Source organism: Trichosurus vulpecula, chromosome 1 (genome assembly GCF_011100635.1).
Source record: "Trichosurus vulpecula isolate mTriVul1 chromosome 1, mTriVul1.pri, whole genome shotgun sequence".
Lineage (NCBI taxonomy): Eukaryota > Metazoa > Chordata > Mammalia > Diprotodontia > Phalangeridae > Trichosurus > Trichosurus vulpecula.
Window position 1 is genome coordinate 481272794 of NC_050573.1, and position 26484 is coordinate 481299277.

Genomic DNA, 26484 nt, shown 5'->3' on the forward strand with positions numbered 1-26484 from the left:
TCAGAATTGAAAATTTTTAAAAAAATTTTAAAAAGAAAAAAGAAAGTAGGCTTTTATACTTGAACTTAAAAAAAATCCAAAGAAATGTGTAAACTACAGATACTCTTTATTCTTATTGTAAATGTGCAATTTTCTTGTCCAGTAAATCCACAACAAATTTCAAGTAAGTTTATTTTAAAAGAAGCATGGAAATCAGTGCTATTCAACAGGCTGTAGTCCTTATATTCAATACAAACTATTAATACCACAACTAGATCAAATTTATACAAAAGCTTCATGGTTACAAAGGACTTACCTAAAATAGCCTTTTTTCATTTTCACAACAATAACCCTATTAGGTGGGCAATTTAAATAGTATTATCCCCACTTTACTGATGAAGAAACTTGGGCTTGAAGAGTATAATATAGTATATGGAAGATGGGCCACAGAATGGAGGACTTGTCTCATGTCCTCAGGCTGCTAATAACTGTGCTCCTGAATAAGTCATTTCTCTAGGTTTTAGTTTCTTCATCTGTAAAAGGAGGAGGCTGATTTGATTGACTTTTATGGACTAGCATTCTATAATTCTAGAAATTAATCTTTAGATGCTGTTTGATGATTTTTTTCCCCTTTATACCATGCTGCCTCTCTAAACATCTTTTCTCTAACACGAAGGAATTTCCAAAATAAAACTCATTAGGTCTGCTCCTGTGCTTGTCAATTCCACAACAACTCTTGGTTAGCGCCTTCATGCTTCCAACTCTGCTCCACTCAGGTCTTTTCTTAACATCTTATTTTCATATAAATCATGTAATTCTCCTGCTTAGAAGCCTAGAAGAGCTCTAATGTAAAAGCATATGCTTTAAGATTGCGGAATATAGACTTAGAAAACCACGAATTAACATCTATTTTGTTCTGTATTTCTATTTGTTAAACATCTGTAAATTTCATTTTAATATGGTCCTGCCCACACTGGAGTTTCGCCCACCATTATAAGCAGTCAGCTGCTTTAAGACCTTACAACAAATGAAGAGCGCTACCTTTTGGATCAGAAAAAGACAGTCCATCTTAGAGCAGTGGATAGCTAAGATGGAAAAATAAGTTATATACTAACTGTGCATGGAAAAATTTCTAACTTCCTGTAATTCCTCGACTAGTAGGCTCTAAACTACGTAACACTCCCTCATTTCAACAAATTTAAAAACACCAGGATGTTACAGTTGGAATGGGTTTTAAGAAAATTCAGTCCAATTCTACTTAAAATAGGTAAGGAAACTGAGATGTAGTCAGACAGCTAGTTAACGGAAGAACCATGACTAAAACTCCTACATTAACCTCCTTTCTTTCATCTTTTTATAGGTTTTTATAGTCCCATTTTTCTTGCTCCTAACTTTGTATATTCTTCCATTCTATTTTCAAAGTTATGCCTGAAAAGGAACCTGATACTACATTTATTTCTTAAATAACTTCAAAGAAGGAAAATAATTTTCTGATAATCCAAAAGTGGATACATAAAAAGGGGAAAAATAACACTACTAAATTCTGCTTATTTAAACTAATATTTAAATGTGTTGATTTGACAGTTTCTAGCAGTTTCAACCAATAGCAAAATAGGTAAATTCTTATAACACTTTCTTCAATATATCTTGAACAACTGATAGTTAGAGATGTTTTCTAAACTCCTTCTAAACTCTAAACTCCCTTTTGAACAATTTTTGCTAATGATCTGGTAATTGTGTTCATGACTTTTCAATTAAGTGTTTTGAAAATATCTCATCAACATATTAAGACAGAAAAAGAGAAGTTCACTTAAATCTGGGTTTTGGGGAGGCAGTAACATAATACAATAGAAAGATCACTGGTCTGTGAGACAAAGGATCTTTTCAATCCTGGTTCCACTATGGATTTGGAATATCCCAAACTCTCTAAGTCTCAGTTTCCTCATTTCTAAAATGGCAATAATAATGCTTATATAGCACCTACCTCAAAAAGTTCTTATAAAGACTAAATTATAGATGAAGCTTGATAAAGTGGGTATGGAGTCAAAGGGTCTGCTATTTGTACCTGTGTAACCCTTAGTTAGGCAATGGCAGTTAACCTTTCTGGGACTCAGTTTCCTCATTTTCAAAATAAGGGATATAAAATAAACTCTAAAAGTAGATCTTAGCTCTAAACTACAAAGATCAATTAATTTCTCCAGATACTCAGTCTACAGCTGGGGAAGACAGCTCTATCATGTCTTATCAAACATTTCTCCGTAGAAAAAATGTTATCTGCAGCCACACTTCTATAACTAGCCTCTCTAACTGTAGTAATGCTGGTCTTCAGTAATGCTGTAGTAAAGTGGTCTACACCACTTGGCTTATACTGAAAGCTTCCCTAGATTGATATGACCTGCCAGATGTTTCAGTGTGTTGAGCTTATCTCCATGTCACAATTAGAGATGAGAGAAAGTGAGCAGATACCAAGACAATATGGCCGATTATTTCTTTCCAGTCGTCTGGACATATTGATTGTGTTTTTGCAACAAGGACTTTATGCAATTTTCACAATCAAATTATTATACTAATTAGAACACTTTATGAAAATGTTTCAAGGCTGTTAGGTATATCTTTTATATAGCTTTAACAACTTTTATAAACCATATACATAAATCCACACCCATAAATTGGGGAATGGCTGAACTGTGGTATACGAAAACAAATTTTATTGTGCCATATGAAATGAGAAATAAGACAGGTCTAGAGAAATATGGAAAGTTTTGTGTGAACTGATGCTGAATGAAGAGAAGTGAAGAGAACAAGAGCAGTTTATTCAATGACCACAGTGTGAGGGGAAGTGATTCTGAAAGACCTCTGAATTTTGGACAAAGTAGCAGCCAGTCATCACTGTCAAAGACTAATAAGGAAATCTATCTTCCACAAGTCAGCAGAGAACGGATGGGTTAGGGGTGAAGAAACACACATGTATTCTCAGGGCAAGTATCTTGATTTGTTTTGCTTGACTACAAATATTTGTTCTAAGAGAGTGCTTAGACATGAATGAAGGTGAGGAACATGAATAAATAATTTTTTAAATTGCAGATGGCAGGGGAAAAATAGAGAAAGGGTAAAAAAAAAAAAAAGAACAACAATTTGCTACCTGGTAATTTATATATGTGTAAAGAAAATCTACCACATTGAATGTGGCAGAGATTCGTGGTTTTTTATATGGTTCTCTTCCCTATTCTTTGTGTCTTGAGATGCTTGTGATTGTTGACGATTGTAGAATTCACAATACAAATGTTTTTTAAGAGAGAACGTGGGAGTCCAAATCATTAGTCAAAAGCCTTCCTAAATATGAAGCTAAACAAATATGTGAATTACCTGCATAGTTAGCATTTGTTATAGTTGGAATAGGGATTGTTGTAAATTCTTATAAAACAGGTGTAATTTCACATGCTTAATGCACACTGAAGTAATAAAGGGGCACATTTTACAATCAATGTGTATACATATTTATATAAATTAATCTTACAACTTTTACTTATATTATTAGTGATAGACCAAAGACTTAAGAGTTAGAAGGGACCTTACAAAACAACTTACAGAATAACTAGTTTGAATTTCCTCTCAACACCTGACAAGTGTTTATCCTACATATCTGTAAACCTCAAATGAGATGGGAAGCTCAGTATCTCTGAAGGCAGACCACTCGACTTTTTGAAAAGTCCTTTGAAAAGCTTATCATATATTCAACTGCAATCTTCTCCCTTGTAAGTTACATCTGCTAGTCTTAACTGCATTTTTTCAAGTTATGTAGGAAAAAAAGTCCACTATTTCTTCAATGTAACAGTCTTTCAAAGAGAGGTAGAGTAGTATATAATAGAAGGAGCACTCAATTTAGAAATAGAGAGGATGAAGTCCTGTCTCTATTACTTGTTGCTTTATGACCTTGGACAAGTCATTTTATTGCTCAAGGACTCAGCTTCCTAATCTATAAAATTGGGGGGTTGAACTACAATGACCTCCAAAGATTCCTTCTAGCTCTAAATGTATGATCCTAAGAAATATATGAACAAAACTACTATTATCTCCATTCTCAGGCTAAAATGTCTTCTCTCAAGGCTAAAGACTTCTAATTCATCTGATCATTCCTATTTGATATATATCTTTCACCATCCTGATCACCTTCTTCTACATATACTTTATTTTGTAAACATGCCTTTCAATATGGCATCAAGAATAGAACAATACCATTAGTTGATCAAAACAAGCACTTCCCTTAATATTTGCTTTTATAGTTCATTACTTATACAGATTATTTATTTGATGATAAATCCTCAGTCAAAAACTACTTCCCCCGCCTCTGCAATAGCACTATTCCTATATATGACCTGTTTTTATAACAAAACAGTTTATAGCAAAACATTAAATTTAAAAGTGGTTTACATCAGTACTTTGTCACTGTGTTTCACAAGAAAGGCTTCACACATTGCCAAGGGTTTTGCAAAAAACAAAAAAATACCATTTAGGGCAATACTGTCAATGCAACTTAGCATATACAGGAAGATGTATTAAAACTAAAATATAGAAATTAAAAAAAAAACTACAATTAATCATAAAATATATATAAAAAAGGAAAAAAAGAACCTTTAAAAACTACTTTACCTAGTGCCATAATCCACAACCACCCAATCTTTAGCAGTTCCTGTAATGGCATCATGATGTTGAAAAAGTCCAAGATTCCTTCTGGCTTCTGTCAATAATTGATAATATGATGATGAAGGGAACGAACTTGTCTTCTTATGTTTCTGAGCTTGTGTTCGTGCAAAAGAATAAAGAATCTCAGCAGCCCTAATAATACAAAAATATCAACATAAAACATATTATGAAACAATACACAATATTTGTATTTTACAAAGATTTCTAAAATAAAACACTGAAGTATAGGGGAAAGCACTGGATTTAAAATTAGAGGATCTAGTTTCAAATCTTGTCTTGGTATTAATGACCTATGTTTCCTTGAGCAAACATTTTATCTCTATAGACCATAATTTCCCTACCTATATGAATGAAGGGGTTAAATTAAATTCTACAAGTCCCCTTCAATTCTAAATTCTATGATTCTATGACTTCATTAGGAAAAAAAACAATGCTAGCAAATTAATTCTTCAATATAATAACTTGATGACACGTGGGATTCTTGCTGATTTAAGTCTTTTCTCTATATATTTTTCTCCCCTGCTGATCTCATCCACTACAATAGATTTAATTATCATCTCTATGCAGATGACACCCAAATCTATATATCCAGATAAAATTTCTCTCCTGAGCTCTACCCTTGATTTGCCATCTGATTGTTATAAATTTATATTGAAAAGTCTCATTCTAAACTCACCAGTTCCAAAATATGAGGGGCCAGGGGGAGGAGTTAGGGGAGGAGGGGAGAGGAGAGAGGGAAAAGGTGGAGGGAGAATAGAGAGAGAGGGAGAGAATGAGAACCTCTTCTTAAGAAAGAGGCCTGAACATTTCACAACCTTGCTCAGAACTCTTTAGCAGCTTCCTAAAGTCTCTAGAATAAAAGCTTCCTGTCAGAATTTTTGAGCCATTTACCATCTAACTTTCATTTACTTTTCTATTCTTATTTCATATTACTTCCTAACACTGTGTACTACTATTAACTTTTCTCAAAACTTGACTTCAGTGGTTCCCCTTTTACCTAGAATTCATTCTTCTTTTTAAAATTTTTTTAAAAATTCTTAACATACATAAAAAATATGTGAATATTTCCAAATACACTACACAAAAAAGAGAATTGTGTATGAAACTGAGAAACTCCATGTCACACTGTTGTGGGTTATTATTTACCATTTATTAATACTGTTTGAACTTAGGTTTATGTGGCTAGAAAATTATTTAATGAAAAAGCTTACAGTAGAGGTCAGGCTGACCTCAGAGATGCCACGGGGAAGTCCGGTGGTTGTAAGAAATGCTTAGATTCCACCCAGTACTTGTTTTGGGTCCTGCCCCCTCCAAAGCTTATGTCTTGGGTTCCCCAAATTACACTGATTTACCTGTTGATACGCATCTCAAACTGCCTAACTCTTGGAGGCTACTTACTGCTTAAGTGAGGTCAACAAGACAAATGCCTTTTTCTGAACTCTATATAATGTAACAGTATCTGGGGAGGGAACTACCCCTTCTTTCCAGCACTAACACTGACCTAATAAATTTCTTTCTAAAACTGTTTCAGATTTTGGGATTTGCTCTTGTGAACAACAATGCTTTAAAAAAATTAAGTTACAAATTCCATGTTACTTTCAAAGCTGAGTTTTTTTCTGAACTTAAACTATTCTCTTCTGTGCATTTAAAAAAAATACTTCAATGGCCTAATTAAAAAAAAGATACTTCCCTCACTATTGATAATTCCCTCTATGTTCCCTAATCCTTACCTCTCATTAAAATACAGTAGGGGAGGGGGAAGAAAAAAAAATTCTCTAACAAGTAAATACAGTCAAACAAAATAAATCCCCATCATGTCCAAACAAGTATGTCTCTTTCTGCACCTGGTGTCTATCACCTCTTTGTCAGGAGATGGGTAACATGCTTGGGCCATTACCCTGACCAGAGTTTTAAAGTCTTAAATTTATTCAGCTATTTCCCAACAGATTGGCCCCATCTCTTTTCCTTTCAATCTCTGCTTCAGGATTATGAATTTTCTTCTGCTTTGCAACAATTTCCTCCCTGGTTTTACCAACCTCTTAGTCCCCACCTCCCTGATTTCCCTATTGAGGTTGAGATTATTTCTACACCAAACTGTTTGTTCTCTATGTGCTTTTTATCCCCTTTAGTTTATATTAGATAAGTGAGGATCACTTTATACCTGCTCTTTCCCCAGGGTTTATTTACTCTTCTCATAAGTCTCGGTTCTTCTTTCTACACCAGTTTTTGTTTTCCTCTCTCTTCTCTTTCAACTCTTCAAACTCTCAGAACATAACTGATCCATCCTCAGGACCTCTGTTTTTTTAACTCCTTAAATATGCTTGAAAGACATTAAGGTGAGGTGGAGCCAAGATGGTGAAGCAGAGGGAGCCCTACAGCCAAGCTATCTCCACATCCCTTCCAAAAACCTTTAAAGTAATGCCTCAAATAGAATGCTGGAGTGGCACAGCCAAAAAAAAAAAAAAGCATTAGAGTGGGATATTTTTCAAGCCCAAGACAATTTAAGAGATCTGTGACACTGGGATGGGGGCTGGTGTGGTGTGCATGCAGCAGCAATGTCAGTGACTGTCAGCCCAGAGAAGGCAAGACTGGAAAACTGGTCAGAAAGAGATTACAGGGGATCCCTCTGCTAGCACAGGACACAGAACTGGGAGCTATTTATTGCAACTCCACTGCCCATATAGAGTTCTGGACCACAGTTTCAAGGAAAAGAGAGGACCTCTGGGTCACAAGGGAGGAAATGCAGAATGCTCAGCACCTGCAGCTACAAAGCAGTAGGGTCTTTCCTGGGTAAAGACTAGAGCAGGAGAGCAGTGAACACAACTCTCCCAGGTTCACAGCACCTTGGAAGAACTGAAATTTCAGAGACACCCAGAACTAGGTATAAAGACAGCTGCATGAAAAAAACCTGTAGCTTGGGAAACCCATCTCCACTCCCAGGTAAGCAGAACCTAACTTTTACCATAAAGATCAAAATCAAGAAATAGGCTGGAAAAATGAGCAAACAACAACAAAAAAAGAACCTGACCTACGATGGGGACATCCTATGAACTGACACAAAGTGAAGTGAGCTGAACCAAGAGGTCTTTGTTTTCACAATAAAAGCAATATTATAACAGTGATCAAATGTGAAAGGAATAGCTACTCTGATCAATACAATGATCCAGGACAATTACAAAGGACTCCTGATCAAAAATGTTAGACTACCAGAAAGAACTGACCACCTCTGGGGGCAGATTGAAGTATATTTTTCTTTTTTCTTTTTCAGGGGGTGGGGGCGAGGAGAAGGGAAGAAGGGGCAACTTGGCTAACATGGAAATGTTTTACATGACTTCATATTTATATTTGATATCATTATTTCTTGCCCTCTCAATGGGTGGGACAGAGGCTAGAGGGAATCAGAAACTTAAAATTCTTAAAAAATGAATATTAAAAGACATTAAGCTTCTAAAGGAACATTTGTCTCTTCTTGCCACTAGAACCTTGGCACTATATCATCATACAGCCTCTTCCCATGGGGAATATACTTCTTTAAGTTTTTCTAATCCCTTATTTTTATATTTCAAAGTTCCTACTCAACTCTGGTCTTTATATCAGAAATGCCTGAAAGTTCTCAATTTCATTAAAGATCCATTTTTCCCCTATAGGATTAAACTCAGCGTTGGAGGTTTTAAGTTATTATTTTTCGTAAGTCTCCTTCACTTGTATATTAGAATACATTCCATGATCTCTCACAGTAAAAGCTCCCAGATCCTATTGTGACTATAATCTGTTGGTACTTCAACTCCTCTTCTCTGGATGCTTGGGGACTGTTTTCTCCTTTGATTTAGAAGCTCTTAATTTTGTCTATGATGTTCCTGGGACTTTTCATCTTTATTCATATGATCAGGGATCTTTTCAATGTTCACTTTGTCCTATGTTCTAACAGATTTAAGCAGTTTTCATTTATGATATGTTGAAAAACAGTATCTAGGTATTATGTTTTTTAGGGATTGCAGTGTTTCTTAAATTAACTTTGACATCTTTTCCTGTTTTTTTTTAACCCAGTAGCTTATAATTTCTCTTACTTTTCAATATCACTGTCTTCATTCATTTATTCATCTCTCCAGCTTCAGTCACTGATTTAAAATTTAATTTCTGGGTGAGGTGACTGGCCCTGCTTCTACGCTGAATCCCCTAGATCTTTAAGGTTCACCGTGCTGGATTTTCAGGATCCTCTATGTCTTAGTGCTGGTGAACTCAAGAGTCCCTTGGGTACCTGGTCTTCCTGGTTTGAGCATTGCTGCAATCCACTGGTTACTTCTGTTCCTGGTGGCTTCTAAAGTTTCCAGCCAACCTAAGGCTAACCAAAATGGAGTTTTCTAACGACCCTGGGGCTCTCTGGGAAGGCGTTCCCTCTTTCAGCATTTGATAGAGATTTGCAGGGCATTTAGATCTCTGGTCTATATCTGGTCACAGTAGGACTGCTTCTCTGCCTGACCCAGGATGGTTTTTCTGTAAGGTCCCTTTCCTATGGGTGAGCCTCTGGGTGACTATTTGTGGAGCTTGAGGTTGGATTAAGTTGTTTATTTTACTTCTTCATTAGAGTGTTTAATCATTCTTCAATCTAGTGTGAATTTCAGGAATGTGGAAGCTAGGCAGTCAGCTTTCACTCAGGCAGCCATGAGGGTCAGAAGTTCACTGGACAATTCATTTTCCTCTGCCCCTCAGATTCTTTATCTTCTTTCAAAACTCAACACAGATATCATCTCATATGTAAAGCTTTCTTTGGTCCTCACATTCTTCTGGTTGTAAATGTTTTCTCCTATCCCAAATTATTTATCAATATATACCTTGTACCCTTCAGTAGAATGTAAGTTACTTGAGAGCAGGGACTATCTTTGCCTTTATATATCCACTGCCTATGCACACAGTGAGAAAATAAAAGCTCTAGAGAACATTTCACTGATGCAGGAAATACTTCTACTGCCAATTACTGCTATCTTTATTTCATATATTACCAGGCAGAAACAATCACCAGTTAGTAGCAGGCATGTGTGAGAATACAACCAGACTACCTAAAAATAGCTATGAGAGGGAAGGGTAAATGGTTTAAGTGATTTTGATGATTTAGTTTTAAATTACTTGGAAATCTTCTATCCACTCTTATGCTTAAAGATATGCAGATATACAGAACCCACATTCCCACGTAAATGACTAAACAGAAGCATAAGAACTATGACCTACTGAGTTCAAGGACTTGAATAGGCACTGGGTTTTCACAGATAAAAGTTAAGTTTGTCCCTCAAGAACTTTATATTCCAAAAAAAGGGATGGAGTTTAAAAAACCAAAAAACCAAACACAAAACGATCTAAGGTCATATGTACAGGACAAAGAGGAGATCCAAGAAAATGTAATTAAGAAAATTTAAAGACCAGATGATTTTCAGTTGTAGTGATTAAATAAGGATTCATGGAAGAAGTGGCATCAACACTGGGAATTAAAATGATTTCAGCAAGCAAAAAGGAGGAATGAGTACATTTCAGGCTTGGGTGAGCAAACAGAAAATGACCAGAAGTAGCAGAGGAGTTCTCTGCTCCTCTCCAACCAGAAGCCATCAAGTAGTTCTCTCCTCCTTCCCTCCCTTGCCTTTATTTCATTATCTTTTTTGAAAAAAAAAAAAGATATTTTAGCAATATTTTACAACATACTAAACTTCTCAGACTAATCAAGGATGTGAAAAAGATGGATAAAAATTCAAAGGAGTAATTTCAATGTACATTTCTAAAAGAAAAGCTGACCCATCCCTCTCAGAAAATTAAAAATCTAAACATCACTTAATTACATTACCAGAGAAGAGGAAAGCAGTACGCAAAATTTTGGCAACTATACTATCTAGAAGAGGCAAAGGAACATTCAAAATGGTCTTCAATATGGTCAGTTATCCTCATCTTTTCTGTAATAATTTTTGCCTCCCATTTTGCTATAATGGCCACCTCCTTGGTCTCCCTTGTAGCTGCTACCACTTTGTACATCTTCATAATCTCAGTCAATTTGTTCTCCCTCATAGCCACCTCCCTCAGGTTCCAGCTCATCCCCATTCTTCACCCAAAATATACTAGTAGGCAATCTGATTGGAATAGTAATACATATATGAAATAGGGCTGGACAGATAGGCTGGAGTCAGACTGTGAAAGGCCTTAAATGCCAGAATAAGGAGTTTATATTTTATCCTAAGATCAACACAGATTTTTGAGCAAAGGACTAACATAGTTAGACCAATGAAAGAGGTCAAACCTAACAAAGAAAATTAATCTTCCAATTGTACTAGAAATGAATTAAAGAACTGGAGATAAAACCAGTCAGGAGGAACTATTACAATACTCCAAGTGATAGACAGATCTGAACCAAGGTGGTGGCAGTGAGGGTAGGGAGATGAGGAGATGTATGAAAAACTCTTCTTCATGCACATCTGATAGGACTAGGCAACTGACCAGAGGTGAGGATTAAAGGAGAGGGGGAGCAGTTAAACAAAATGAATGAAGTCAAAGTGGCTAGAGTGCTACAATCTACTTGGAAGAGAGAGGAACCGATTTCAGATACTGCCCTAGACATTTACACACAGCCTACCTCTCAGGGTTGTCCTGAGGATAAAATGAGAGAACATTTGCAAAGTACTTTGTACATCTTCAAGCCCTATAGCAATGCAAGCTAACTCTTATTCCTCCATCTAAACATAAGCTCATACCTTGTTATATCTCTCCCTAGACTTTCCCTCATAGCATGTAATCCCTCCATCCCTCAGTATTTTCTCAAGCCATTTACCCTTGCTTTGACTTGTCCACTTCCTCCCTTCTCAAAGGTAGAGTGAATTAGTTCAATTCCACACTGTGCTTGATGATCAAATCTCTGGCTCCTTCGTCCTGGCCAAATCAGAGCCTCATATTACTCCCACCGTTCATCGCATCAAGTCCTATCTCATGCTGGTATAGTAGACCCACTAAAATTCATGGTATCTAATCTCAATCGGGCACTCCACAATAAGGTAATCTTTCACTCTTATTTGACTGGTTCCCCTCTCACCTCCAAAAGAGGTTGTTCTAAACCTTCTGTTCTCTCCCTCCACAATCTTGGTTCTCACTCTTACTGAGAAAACGCAGACTATTCTCCTTGAGCTGTCCCTTCTTACCTTCTCTTCATCTCAACCCCGCCCCCAAACAAACAAAAAAACCCACTTCTCCTTTTTATTCCAATTCTGATGAGGTAGTCCTTCTTGCCAACGCTAACTATACCATATGTGACCTTGATCCCAGACTCTCCCATCTTCTTCAGCAGATTCTCTCCTCAATCCTCCCCCACTAATCTTCCAATTCTTCCCAGTTGTTTTCATAGTCTCCCAATTCTTACAAAATATCTCTAGACTATAATATCCTCTCAAGGAGAGTATGTGTGTGTGTGTACGTGTGCGTGTGTGTACGTGTGTGTATGTGTGTGTGTGTACGTGTGCGTGCATGTGAGTATGCTGCACACATGTGTTCCCTTTTTTGGCTAAGATTCTAAAAAAATTGTTTATACTTGTCCCCCACACTTCCTTGCCATGCACTGCAATACATTCCACCTCACTTCTCTTTTCAATGTGGTTTCAGACTTCCTCACTCCAATGAAAATGCTTTCTCCGAAATTACCACACTTTCTTAAATGCCAGGTATTATTATCTTTTCTCAGTCCTTATACTTCTTGACTTTCTGCTGCATTTGACACTGCTGACCATCCTTTTCTCCTGGATATTCTCTCTTCTCTGGATTTTCATAGCAATATTCGCTCTTGGTTTTTCTCTTACTTTATCTAAATGCCTCCTTTTAGTTTTGTTTGCAGGCTTATTGTATGCCAGGATACCAGAGAAACAGGAGAAAGGTGAATTAACCCCTCACACTTCCACAACACCAACCAGGACTGTTACTGATGAGGGCACAGTCTCTGGTAACCCCCTTGAATCTGGAATACAGTCTCTGGGAGCCTCCTTGAATTCTCCTTGAATCTTCCAACTAGATCTGGCCTTCCCCTAAGGCCATAAGCCTTACATTATCATTAGGCCAAAAACTCTACCTAAGCCTTGCCCTCTACTGTTACTATCGATATGCATGCCTTCAATTACTTCCCAACCCTGATATTCCCTCAGCCATTTCCTACCCTTAATCCCATTCTCTTGGTTCCTGGACTCTGACCTCATCTTTATGAGCAAGAAAACTGTGGTACAGGCTCAAGTAATATAGATTAACTATATTTTAGTGTAGACTGAACTTGGACATATGGACCTTTTAGGGAAGAAGAATGCAAGTGTCCCTTAGAACTTTGGCAAGAAGCGCCTGAGAATCCAGAAAACTACCTTAACCAATTTCAGTTTCTATCTGCTTTTATCTTACTGAACTGCTCTTTAACCACCCTGAGAACTGGCTTGACCTGGAGTATCTGAATATATTTTTATTAAGTATATTAATTATTTGAATATTCAAGTTCTGATTGACCCGTCGCATCTGACTTGGAACCAACAGAAACATCAAGCATAATTTATATCGTGTCTTCTACCAGTTGGTATACCCCAATGTTCTCTTGGGAGTTCTTCTCATTTCTCTCTCTCGATCTGAACATTATTAGCATCGACAGATTTAATTATCATCTCTTCAGAATACTCCCAGATCTATAACCCATCCTAACCTCTCTCCTGAGCTCAAGTCCTCTATCACCAACTGGCACCTGGACATTTAAAACTAGATATCCAATAAACATCTCAAACTCAAAGTTTCTAAAGCAGAATTGGTTATCTCTTCCAAATACCCCTATTTCTGACCCCAGCAAAGTCACTTTGGCCCATCTCTTCTTATGTAAATTAAGGGCTTTAAGTTCCCTTTTTTTATGGAAAGAGCTTTTAAATTCCCTTCCCAGTCTAAGACCTATGAATCTATAAGTTGCAGATAAGCTGAGGATCTGAACTGGCAGAGGGAATTATCATACCAGGAACTCTCTAAACTTATGAAATCATAGGTCAGAAATATAATCATATTCAGAAATTCACAATGCTTTTTAAATTTTTCTGAAAAGTTTTGCATCCAAAAAATGTGTAATATCTTTGGCTTTTATAACAGTTAAAACAATATGCCAAAGAAATATTTTCTATTTTTTAATAACAGGAAAATTTACAAAGGTGTAAGACATAACACTAATGTCATAATTTGTAAAAATACATAAAGTTGTATGATAAACCGGTAATATTAATTATTCCAGAATTCTCAAGGAATGAGACTGTCCACAAGTAACTGAATTTTTTACTCCATAGAAACTTTAATTTTCATTATTTTGGAAGGAAATCTTGCCAAAATAGATTGAACTACTATCATAACGTGGATACAATACACATTTAATTTCTCCTTGATTATAAATATCTATAATGATGATCATGAATCCTTGTAAAGCCAAAGCCTTACCAAAAAATGGTACCACAAATTTTTCGGTTGTTACTGTGTTTACTTTTGGTAACTTTTTTTTCAGGGTCCTCATTCAAAGTCAAGCTATCAGCCAAAATTTCTTCATACTACCCATATGCCTGTCACCCTTTCCCCTTTAAGATGGTGTAAGATGGGAAGTAAGTACAAGTTGTTTGGATTGGACTATGTGTTTTCAGAGGTCCCATACAACTCTGAGAGTCTGACTATGAAAGCACTCAACCAAACCTTTTTACATTCACTCACAATTAAAAGTTAATAGGATCTCAATGGAGTCTAAGGGGAATCCTGGGAGTAAAAGTGTTATCTCTTTAATATAAAGGCTTTTTGCATCAGTTTGTTTGCTTATTTCAGAGTTCTTCATATTCTGAAGAGATAACCTCCATACAAAGGAAGTATTAATAAACATTACTTTACCTGATACACAATTAATATCACGTGGGGCAAGGAAGCAGGAAGAGGATCCAAGAATAAACCTTAGGATCTCCAATTAGCTTATTTATTACATAATTTGAATAAAAGTATTGCTCTATAGGATATGTATTTTGAAATTGTTATACTTACCTTAAGTAAGACTCCATTATTCTATCCATTCGTTTATAGAAGGGTCTTGATGTAAAATATCCACTCCAATAATGATCGTCTCTGTCAGCATATGTGAAGAAGTCTCCACTCAGAACAGGAAATAATGATTTAGTACTTTTTTTGTGTTGTTCCTCTACTTTATGCAAGGCATCAAAATAATCTGATACAGTGCCAAACTGAATCTGTTTTATAAAAAAAAAAGTAATATAATAATAATTATCTTCAACTAATAGTTCAGGAATTTTAAAGTGGGAATAAAAATTTCAACAACAGGAGTTTGGAGTGAAAATACTGCTTCAACACATACTTTGGGTGATCAGTGGCATTTTAATAAAATTTGGCAAATACTATTTAATGCTTGCTATCTTATTTATAACAGATCTCAAATTACCAAAACAGAACTCATATGCATCTAGCTTGAACACATACACAAAATGCTGGGAAAACAAAAAATCAGAAACTAAGGTGAAAACACAACTTCTAAATGTCAAGTTCTTAACCTCTCTCTGGAAGTGATGAGTGAGAAACTCAGAACTTAGGATTTTGTAAATCAAGACTGAAAGAAGATGACAGAGACAAGTAATGTTTGTAACAAAAAGCAGCATATTCTACAAGTTTAAGAAATAACTTTAATAAACAGGCTTCAATAATGAGAGAAATTATCGTTTAGTGAAAAGGAATATCTACTAGAGCAACAAGTCATAAAAAGAGATTATTTAGAAACTACAGATGTCTGTGAGAACAGCACAGGTATAAAATAAAAACAATGAAAAAATATGATCCAGTTATCCATTTGAAGCAACATAATTAACTCAAGTTTTACTAATAAGTGATTAGAAGTGTTTAAATTTTTGAAAAGCATTTGCAGGTTACATTTAAGTTTAATACATAAGAGGGGAAAAATATAGGCTTGTAAGTGACAGTCTTGTATAAACAAATTAAAAGTATGCAATGGAAATAGTATTTCTGTGGACATTCTCTAAACCAGGGTTTCCTAACCTTTCTGCTGTCAGAGACCCATCCTCACAACAACAGTTTTAAATTCATAAAATAAAATACATAGGATAAGAGAAAGTGATTATACTAAAATAGTTATCAAAATATTTTTTTTCCAAACCTCTCCCCACCAAAAAAACATTAAGTTCATGGACACAAGATTTAAGAGTCCTTGCTCTAAACATACACCTGTAAGTTAGTTATCCATTTCCTGGTCTCATAATTTTTGCGTATAATGCACAGGAACAAGCATATACACAAAAGTCATGCGTTACATTTTTCTTGCTTTCATTTTCTATACCTGGACATGCTAACAGCTTGAACCACAAAGTCCCAGAAAGCAAAACTACAGGATGATTTTTTATTAATTTTCTACAAAGCAAAGAGTAAGTTCTAGTAAGAAATCAACACCTTCAAAATTAAGAACTTTCATTTGAAATACTACACTATATGCTATGGTATAGTATCATTCAGAATACTATAGCCATGTAAATGCAAGCAAATCAAGAGTGTCTTGAGAATCAAATTCTATCTATTCACTCAATATTGCTTTAATAAGGAAGAGGTCACTTCTGACTGGCAAAAGCCTGAATCATATGGAATACGCATATATAAAGATTTTAGCAGGCGGGAGCACAAAGCAAGAATCAGAAAGGTGCTGAGCTTAATAAATACTGAGGCTGAAGTAAAGTCACAAATAAAGTTCAATAAGGAATCACTTAGACTAGACAGAATGTGGGAGCCTGGTTACTATTCGCACACAGAAAGATTATTAGCAAATACAAAGTCATGTCACCTCTCCAGGCCTCAGTTTCTACATCTGTAAAATGAAAGTGTTAAGACTAAGATATATCAAAGGTCTCTTCCAGCTTTAATATTGTATAGATATACTACAAATAATTAATGGTTACAATGGAAAGAAAATCTTTCAAATGCTTTAATTAAAGATTGCTATTAGTGTGTAGGCTGACATTTCCTTTTTGTCAGATTAAAAGAACGGTGATGAAGGCAATAAATCGGAAAATCTGAACAACAAATTTAAATTAGACTGTAAGATCCTTAAGAACATAGTCTCTGTTTTTGCCTTTTTTTCTAAAAAATAATATCCCCAGTGCTTAATATAATACCTGGCACATAGCAGGTGCTCAATAAATGCTAACTGAAATAAAATTTGAAAGAAAAAACAATCTAGTGGTATTATAATAGATTAAAAATACAAATAAAGACAAGTAATATTTCAATTGATGCTTGGTGCTCTGGGCTTTTAAAAAAGACCTAAGATATTTGATATACTGATTTCTTAAATGAGATGTATATAGTTTTAAAATTTTTTTTTGGTTCTCTGGGTAAAAAAAAAGGAAATGATATCAATAATTCAAGTTCTTAATATTTTTAACTGTGCATGAATATGTGTGTTAAACACAACAAACACATATTCATGCCAATGGCAATTTCCTCAATATAGTATTGAACTGAAAAGTTTTTCTGCCTCTTCTCATTAAGAGGATGCTCTAATTTGAGCATTTCTGATCACCTGAGAGCAACACTAATGGATTTATTCTCTAAGCATACGTAGTTTCTGTGTTGCATTCATGTTAAGTTCATCTACCCTGACAAAGGACTTAATCACATGGAAAAAAAAAAACTGTCAAAGAGAAAATGATGCCATTAGAATCATTATGTCCAGATATTTTCAATCAAATAAGAGGTAAATTCTCCATTCTTAAAGAAAAAAATCAGAAACCAAACATTATAAAATAAAGTGAGTCAATAACCAGTAAGCATTATGAAGTACTTACTACGTGCCAGGCACTGTGCTAAGCACCAGAAAAGCAAAAAAGAATTTTTTTTTAAGTCTCTGCCCTCAAGGAATATACTTTCTCCTGGGAGAGACAACATGTAAAGAACAAGGCAATGAGATACACAAAGCAGATGAAGGGGATCTGAAAAGGTAAGACACAGGCCCCTTGGAAAAGATTTCCACCTTTTAAGTCTAGTCTTGAAGGAGGCCAGAGAAAACTAAAGGGCAGATATGCAGAGATGGGGTGGCAGAGTACTCCAAAAATGAGGCCATGGATATAGGAAATGGAGCATCACATTGGCAGACCTGCAAGTTAAGCTTGCATAGTTCAGAGATGTCCAACTCGGTATAGTGCAGAGGTATCAGCCTCTTAGTATGGTAGTTTCTTTCAGCCAGAACCAGATTGAAATGTAACTGGGAAATGTTTAACAAAATACGATACGACACAGATAACGCTAATTTGTGTTTTTCTAAGTCAACATGTAGCCCAGGGAGATCCTTTTCTATCTGAATTTTAACTGGTATAGTTGGATCATAGAGGGTGTGGAGAAGAGGAAGGTTTAAGAAGGCTGAAAAAGTAGGAAAGGACTAGGACATTAAGAATTTTAAAACCTGAACAGAGGACTTTCCATTTTGATTTTGAAAGTAACAGGAGACAATTTTCATCTCAGTAAAACAGTTTCACACAAAATCTACTAAAATTCTAAAAAGACAGAATGCAGTGCAAAGGAACTAGAGCAGTTTTATTAAGAAACCTCAATAACTTTATCATTTGCACCTAAATATTTTCAAATTACCTTGACATGTAATTCAGGCTGAGAATTCAAGTAATCAAAAATTCTCTGATAATTCTGGTACTGTTGATCCCATTCTGAGCTTTCACTGTAACGGAAATCATCTCCTAGAGGAGCCAAGAGCACTTTAGTACGGAAAAGTTTTGACTTCTTTCTGTACTGGTCTAACAACATCCATGCCCTTTAAAAACAAAATCAGTTTAATAAAATTTAGAATAGGGAAAAACGTCACTTGATAAGAAGAAAAAATTATAAGTACTGAAAAATGCAGCATGCATTTATGTACATATGAGACAAAAATGATAGTAATAAATGAAAGATTAAATCCCATTAGAAATAAATTTGCTGTTAAGAATATATTTTATATTGTTCATCTTGCTGATGCACTTTTATTTCACATTCACTTCCAAATATGTCTCTCATTCCCTCTCCAAATCTCTAATCTTTGCAGCCCTTGGGGGAAAAAAAGGATTTTAAAAGAAAAAACAGTTTAGCAAAACTATCCTATTCATCAATCATCAAACATAGTAAACAATCAATGCCCATAGTCCTCTATGTCTCCAAGAAAAGGTGGAAGTTTTTTTCTCTGATCTACTCCCAAGTAAAAAAACATCACAAAAACATAACATTCACTTTCTTTTTATTGTTCTTTGAATGTAGAACATTGTAAATATTGTATATTTTGCTTCTCTGGTTTTTATTTAATTCTGAATGAGTTTTCTGCTGAGTTTCCTCATTTTTCTCTGAATTTCTCATATTTGTTGTTTCCATTATTTTATTTCCATTCCACTTTGTTTATTCAGTCTTTGTTTCTTCAGTGGACATCCACTTTGTTTCCATTCTTGTGTCAGCAGAAAAAGTTTTGTAACAGACTATTCAGTTGTGAATGAGACCTTAGTTTCTGTTTTCCTCCTCCTTTGGAGTATACACACTAAGTAATGGGATTCCTGGGTATGGGAATTAGTCCCTTTTTAAATATAATTTCAAGTTGCTTTCTAGAATAGATGACCAATTTACACTTCCACCAAAAAGGCATTAAAGTGCTTGTCTTTCCAAACACCTCTAATGTTAACTATTCACATTTTTTGTCATAGGTACCAATTTTCTGTGAATAAGGTGATTCCACCAAGTTGTTTTAACTAGTCTTTTTCTCATTACTAGGGATCTGAAGTAATGGCTACAATAGCTTGCACTTTTTTTTTTTTGAGAGTTCTTTGCATATAGCCTATTAAAGAACGGATCTTTGTCTTAAATATCTGTCATGATTCCTTATGCATCATGCCTGGACATCACTCCCTTACCAAAGATGTGAGATGCAAAGTTTCTTTTTCCTAATTGAAAGCTTCTCTTCTTATCCTATCTACACTGATTTTGTTCAGGCACAAGCTTTTCAATTTCTTACATTCAGATTCCATAGCCACATATGTGAAAGATATCTCCTGGTTTTTTTTAAATTTTATGTTATGTGATTTTTTATATTTAAATTGAGAATTCATTTCGGCACAAGGACTAAGAGGTTGCTTTAAAACTATTTTTTTTTTTTACTAGTTTGCCTTCCAGTTTTTCCAAGCAATTCTTATTGAACATGTAAATCCCTCTAAAAGTACACAATGTTCTTGGGTTTAATGAATACTGGATTACAGAGTCTGAATGTTTTGGTTTCTTTATCTAGACTGTTTCACTGACCTACTTTTCTATCTTTTAAAAAAATTAGTACCAAACAGTGCAGATAATTACTGGTTTATAATATAATTTGAGGTCTAGAACTGCTAAGAGTCTACTCCTTTTTTTCATACCAAATGAACATGATGTTCTTTAAGCACAAGTTTGACCATCTTCCTCTCCCCTTCTTAAGTGACTACAGTGACTGAATTAGTTGCAAGATAAGGTTAGAATGTTTGCCTCTGAAGGTCAATTTCTAAGTTCTTTGCATCCAACATGAAGATACTACGTGAGGCAGAGAAATCATTTTGTTGTGTTTTTTAGTTGTTTTAATCATGTCTGACTCTTTGTGACCCCATTTGGGTTTTTCTTGGCAAAGATACTGGGGTGGTTTATTATTTCCTTCTCCATTCCCATCTCCATATTTCCCTCTCCTTCTTCATTTCACAGATAAGGAAACTGGGGCAAACAGGGTGAAGTGACTTGCCCATTGTCTGAGACCAGATTTGAACTCACAAGGATAAGACTTTCCAATTCCAGGTCTATCATTCTATCCACTGCACCACCTCACTGCTATTACATTCAAGGAGGTGCCATCAGTTTTAACTATCTAAGCCCTCCATCATTCTCTCCAACTCTGTTTTCCTTTTTACCCGTTAGATTAGCTCTAAGAAAAAGAAGACATCTATTAAAAATACTGCGTAAATGTCTTTTTACTATTCTGTTATTTTGTACTTTATTAAATTAGAACCTACACCACTTGGTGGTACCTTTAAGTATAGTGTAATTTCACCAGTTATCTTATGCTTATCTAATGCCATGGTAACTACTACTTTCTGCAACTAATATAGAGTAATTTTTTTCCAGACTTTTATTTCCATTTTTTATGGATTTGTATTTTCTGATGTTTTTCTCATATATGGCAAATTTTTCTCATCCATTCTGCCATTGAATTTCATTTTATTCAGATGTTTAATCTATTCATGTTTAAGGTTATAATTATTAGGCTTGTGTTTTCCCACATCTGTAACTGTGGTATTGACTTTTATTTCATTTTTTTTAAGTGAGCACTCTGTCCCTACAAATAACTTTGCTTCTAGTACTTCAATATTCATGTTTTCCCATGGAAAACTACTCACATTTACTTGTTCTATTTAAAATCCTATCAATTTACTTAAATGGTAAATTTTATATGTGTCACCTATCCCTACACACTTTTCACCCTTTCTTTTGCCCATGTAGAGAAGTATGACACAAAACTGTCCCTTTCTGTGATCCTTCCCTCTAATCTCCTAACTTCTGGTTTGGCACTCTTAAAAAAAATTCGCTTAATTTGTTCTGCTTCATTTTCTATTGACTTTGATTCTGGTTTCTGTTTTCCTACTTGTGGCCTAAACATTCTTTCTCAGGTACCAAATATGAGTGCTCTCTTCTAACCTATCTCTAGGTATCCATTTCCAGATCTTTCCTACTCCTTCCTCTTGAACATATTTAAATTTTATTTTTGTTTATTTTCTTTTAAGGAGACCTTTCTTTTTGATTGTGCTTCATACTCAGAAATATTAATTTATGAAGGAAGTTGCATCACATGACTTGCAGCCAAAAACTTGCATATATGAGCTCCCCCATTAGATTGTGAGCTCCCTGAAAACAGTCTATATGTATCCCTAGTGTTTGGCACAGTACTTTATACATAGTAATCACTTAATATAAACTTTAGTCATTCTTTCATGTGGTGGGAGCTACCTAACATTGGTACCGGTGCATAGGGCCTCATCCTATTTCCTGTCCTTACAGCAATCTCACTGCTACTACAAACAATCCGAGCTCTAGATCCATGTGCTCCACATCACACTAAGCATGGGAGGGATCATATAGATAAATACAGATATAGAGACATGTATTTCTCTCTCTCCCCTGGAGTTTCATGAAGGGAGTCTCCAATTGTACCCATTACACCTAGACAAAGTTCATTATGATATTCCCTGCTCCCTTAAAGAAATGTTTAATGATTCCCTATATTTTCCCTTTCTTAAGTGTGACTAGGCTTCTAGTCTCCATACTAAGACCATTTCTTCCATTCCTTTTATCATCCTCTGTCACAAGACTATCATTTCCTACTGTATTATTCTTCCCATGAAAATTTGTTGTTTTGGTATCGAAACTATAAAGTTTAACCACTACCTGCATTGGAGTTTCAAGCACAAGGATTTTCCTCTGGATTAAAGATCTGATCGCTCACTACTTAATTATCCAGGCAAAATTGACAATATGAGATGGGGAAAACAATTCAAGAGGACAGTGCTGAGTTGAATTGGTTCACAATGCAGTAAAAATGGGGAAAATGGGAGAGAGTGGATAATGCAGAGGAGATGGCTTGTGAGAGAACTGAGAAATTAAGGGACTGGAGGGCATGGTACAGACAGAGAAGAGGATTCTATAAGGGAAGGCAGAGAGAGAAGTGAAAAGCCAGTAGATTATGGTTGGAAAAGGGGATTTCAGAATTCAGAAATGGAATATTTGTAGGTGATGATGAGATGGCTGTATGACCACCATAATGTGTGGCTGAAGTAGGGTGAAAGAATAGCTAAACACATACAAAGTTTGAGGAAAGAAGAGGAGTGCCCTTGAGTCTATACAGCACAACTACTATAATTAGGATTCTGCAGTAGATATGAACAGCGTGAACCTCAAAGGAGGGGATGTTACTGAGGGATGGAGGCAGAAGAACCTGGAAGGAGTGTTACAACACCCTTGCCTCAACCAATTAACCAAGGAGAATGAGTGAAGTTTCAGCCAGTACAAGAAAAAAGCAACCAGGGAGGCTGTGTCATCTGGAAGAGACAGATTTCAGTAGTAACTAACAGATGGAAGGAGTAGGAGAGGAAAAGATTTAGGATAAAGGGAAGTTTGTTACCTACAGAACAGGCACTCCACAGGGCACAGTGAAAGGACTGGGTGGTGTTCAGTTGAAATTTGGAGGTGGGAGGGTTGAAGGGGATGGTGATAAGGAATTAGGGGTTATGAGGCAGTGAAGAATGCAGTTTACATAATGATCGACGGGTTTCAGAATGACTGGGGTGTAAAAGGTATGACCAGGTGTGACAATGTTCAACACTGAGAGAAGGGAGCCACTCTTCCCAGTGGATGCTGGAGATCAGCTGAAGGCAAGTGAAGTATAAGATGGGAAGCATGGAAGTCAGACAGGAATCTCAGCTTCACTGGTCTTCTTCCCTCTTAAGGGTGTAGATTAGGCAGGAAAAGGATGAAGGAGCAGACAGAAAAGGGTGAAGCAGCCTCCCCTGCACAACAGGAATTTCTTATTCTGCAAGATCATTTCACCCCTGAAACTCACATTTCTTCAGGACTCTTCTTCCCTGAGACTCCCTCCTACAGATTGGAGGGCAAAGACCTCTCCTCTGTGGATCCAGAACTACTCCATTTTGAGAATCACTTCCACTTTGTTTACATACATGTCTATATGGAGAAGCAAGGTGGCACAGTGGATATTATACTGGACCTAGAGTCAGGAAGATTCATCATCCTGAGTTCAAATATGACCTCCAACACTTACCAGCTGTGTGACCCTGGGCAAGTCACTTAACCCTGCTTGCCTCAGTTTTCTCATCTGTCAAATGAGCTGAAGAAGGAAATGGTAAACCACACCAGTATCTCTGCCATGAAAATCCCAAATGGGGTCACAAAGACACAACTGAAAAATAACAAATATGTCTGTACAAATAACAAATACGTCTGTACTCTACCATTAGTACTTGCAATGCAATAACCCAAAATAGGATGTGCTATGATATGCTGTTATGCAACCTGTTCTGAGAAACAGCCTAGTCCCCTGCATCTTGTTATGCAGAAAACCCTAATCCTAAAACTGGTAAAAGGGTTATTATGCCAGATCAGCCTCAAGCCCCAGCAACAAGGACCTTGACCAATGAACATTTACCCTACCCCCACTCCTCTCCAACCCTACAAACACTGCTTCCTCACTGAACAGTGTGATTCTACTGGACCAGGAGAGCCACCCTTGCTGGTAAACTCAAAAAACCCTGGTTAGCTTACAAATTCCTGGTCCAATTACCTGATTATTCCTGTCCCTCCACACCTCTGAGAACCTCCGTTTGAGGATGGAGCCCAGACCAGCCATCTCTTCACATCTCAAGTAGCTGCACTCCTCTGGACTTCCTCACCAAACATCTCCCCTGCTCCAAACTGTCCCACCTCCCCACTCCCAATTTTCTGCTTGGTTTTTGTTGTTGTTGTCTTTCCTAATTAAATTAAAACTCCTTGAGGGCAGAGGTAGTCTTTTACCTTTCTCTGTATCCCTAGAACTTCGTTCAATACCTGGCTAAGCTACCTACCCGCACCGCAGATACATGCTTAATAAATGTTCACAGCCTAACTGACTCACTCTCTTCTTAACTCTACAGCAGAGGTACCACATATTCAGCCCACAGACCCTGTAGCCCACAACACTTGAGAGGATGTCTTGAATGAGATTAAAACATAATTGAGATAATATTTAACAGAAAAATTAAAATACACTTAAATAGATAATATTACATTTTAAAACTAAGTCATTAATTGAGTCTCAGTGATCTTTATGTATGGATTAGTAGACCGTGAATTTGACACCACTGCTCTAGAACCTGGCTTCTGAGCCAATCATTTAGCCCAAACTGCTCTATTCAAAGTACCAATGACCCCTTAATTTCCAAATTCAACACCTTTTCTCAATCCTCTCATCCTCCTTGACCTCTACGTGATATTGTTGATCATTCTCTCTATCTGCATCCCTGTCACACACCCAATAACCATGTGTGTCCACCAAGACTCTGTCCTCACATCTGCTCCTTGTCTGTCCTGTGCCATCTTCTTTTCTCCCTCTACCAATCTTCACTTGGTGATCTCATCGGCTCCCATGGATTTAATAACCATCTCTATTCTGAAGATTCTCAAATATACCTATCCGAGAACATTCATTATCTTTCCCCCTAAACTCTACAATGTTGCTTTCTGCAGTTAATAGGGAAGGTAAGTAGGAAGCTACTTACCTTCCCTATTAACTGCAGAAAGCAACATTGTCCTCCCAGTCCCTCAGGCTTGCAATTTAGAGGTCCTGGACTCCCCAAAATCTTTCACTCCCCCCATATATGATTAAGTTCCCAAGGCCTACTGATTTCACCTTTGCAATATATGATACACCTTCTCTCCTTTGATACTGCAATCATCCTGATGCTGGCCCTCATCATCTCACATCTGAACTATTCCAATAGTCTCTGCTGATTGGTCTGCCTGCTCCAAATCTCTCCCCACCGCAATCCAGCCTCCACTCAGCCAGCAAAGTGGTTTTTCTAAAGCACAGTTCCAATCATATCATTCCTTTACTTAATAAACTCCAGTAGCCCTCTATCACCTCCATGATCAAATATAAAATCCTCTGTTCATAATTCAAAGCCCTTCATAACTCACCCCCCCCACCATAACCTTCAATCCATGGACAATGGCCTCCTTGCCATTTACTTACACAAGATTCTCCAGCTCCTAACTGGATATTTTCACTTCTTGTCACTCATGCATGGCATATTCTCCCTCTTCATCTCCCCTTCTTGGCTTCCCTGGCTTCCATCAAATTCAAACTAAAATTCCATCTTCTACAGGAAACTTTTCTCAAATCCCTTTTTTCTAGGCCCTCCTCTCTGTTGATTATTCCCTATTTATCCTGTATATAGTTTGTTTATGCATAATTATTTGCATGTTTTGTTTATAATAAAGGCATCAATTCAGACATTTATTAAGTGCCTAATATGTACAAAGGACCAAACTAGAGACTGAAATAGAGAAAAAACATACATCCTCTTCTCATTGAGTCAACAATTTAAGAAGCAATAAAATGAAAAGGATCTCAGTACTATGCACTTAATTATAATGAGATTCATTCCTGCATGACCTTTTATTAAACAATAACATCAATCATTCACACAATGTTGAATTAAATGCTTATTAAATGTAAACACTAACATTTTTCTTCAACTCAGAAAGCACAGTTTAAAGAATCATGCAATATATAGGATAGCCCAAAAGAGTCAGTTTATTAAGCTTAAGCAGTTTAAGTTAAGATAAAGCTTTAGCTTCAAACTTCACTAAGCCTTTTGGGACACTTCTCTTGATCACTGGGATCACTCAAACATAATAATAACTGAAAATTAACATCTTCAAACACATTAAATGTATCTTAATGGCAGTATCTTTTACCAATTTTGTGAAGAATTAAGCTAAATTATCAAAGTGTATACAGTGATTCATATATAGCAGAATCCAGTGAAGGAGACAGGCATAAGAATGGATGGATACCGCCATAAAACTGAACCAATAGGCTACACAACATCTGAAACTACAGTATAAAGAACTGTTTTATCAGTTTCCATTAATATTTTAATGTAACATTAATTGAATATTTATTGTGCAGAA

General features: G+C 36.2%; 1 protein-coding gene across 1 annotated transcript in view; it reads right to left on the minus strand.

Annotated features, from left to right (window-relative positions):
* Nucleotides 1-26484, minus strand: part of MAN2A1 (mannosidase alpha class 2A member 1) — a 211809-nt gene that overhangs the window by 93949 nt on the left and 91376 nt on the right. The window contains exons 8-10 of the mRNA XM_036735899.1: nt 18343-18520; nt 14728-14930; nt 4630-4815 (exon numbers count right to left, since the gene is read on the minus strand). Of these exons, the coding sequence (XP_036591794.1) occupies nt 4630-4815; nt 14728-14930; nt 18343-18520 (567 nt within the window). The remainder of the gene's footprint in view (nt 1-4629; nt 4816-14727; nt 14931-18342; nt 18521-26484) is intronic.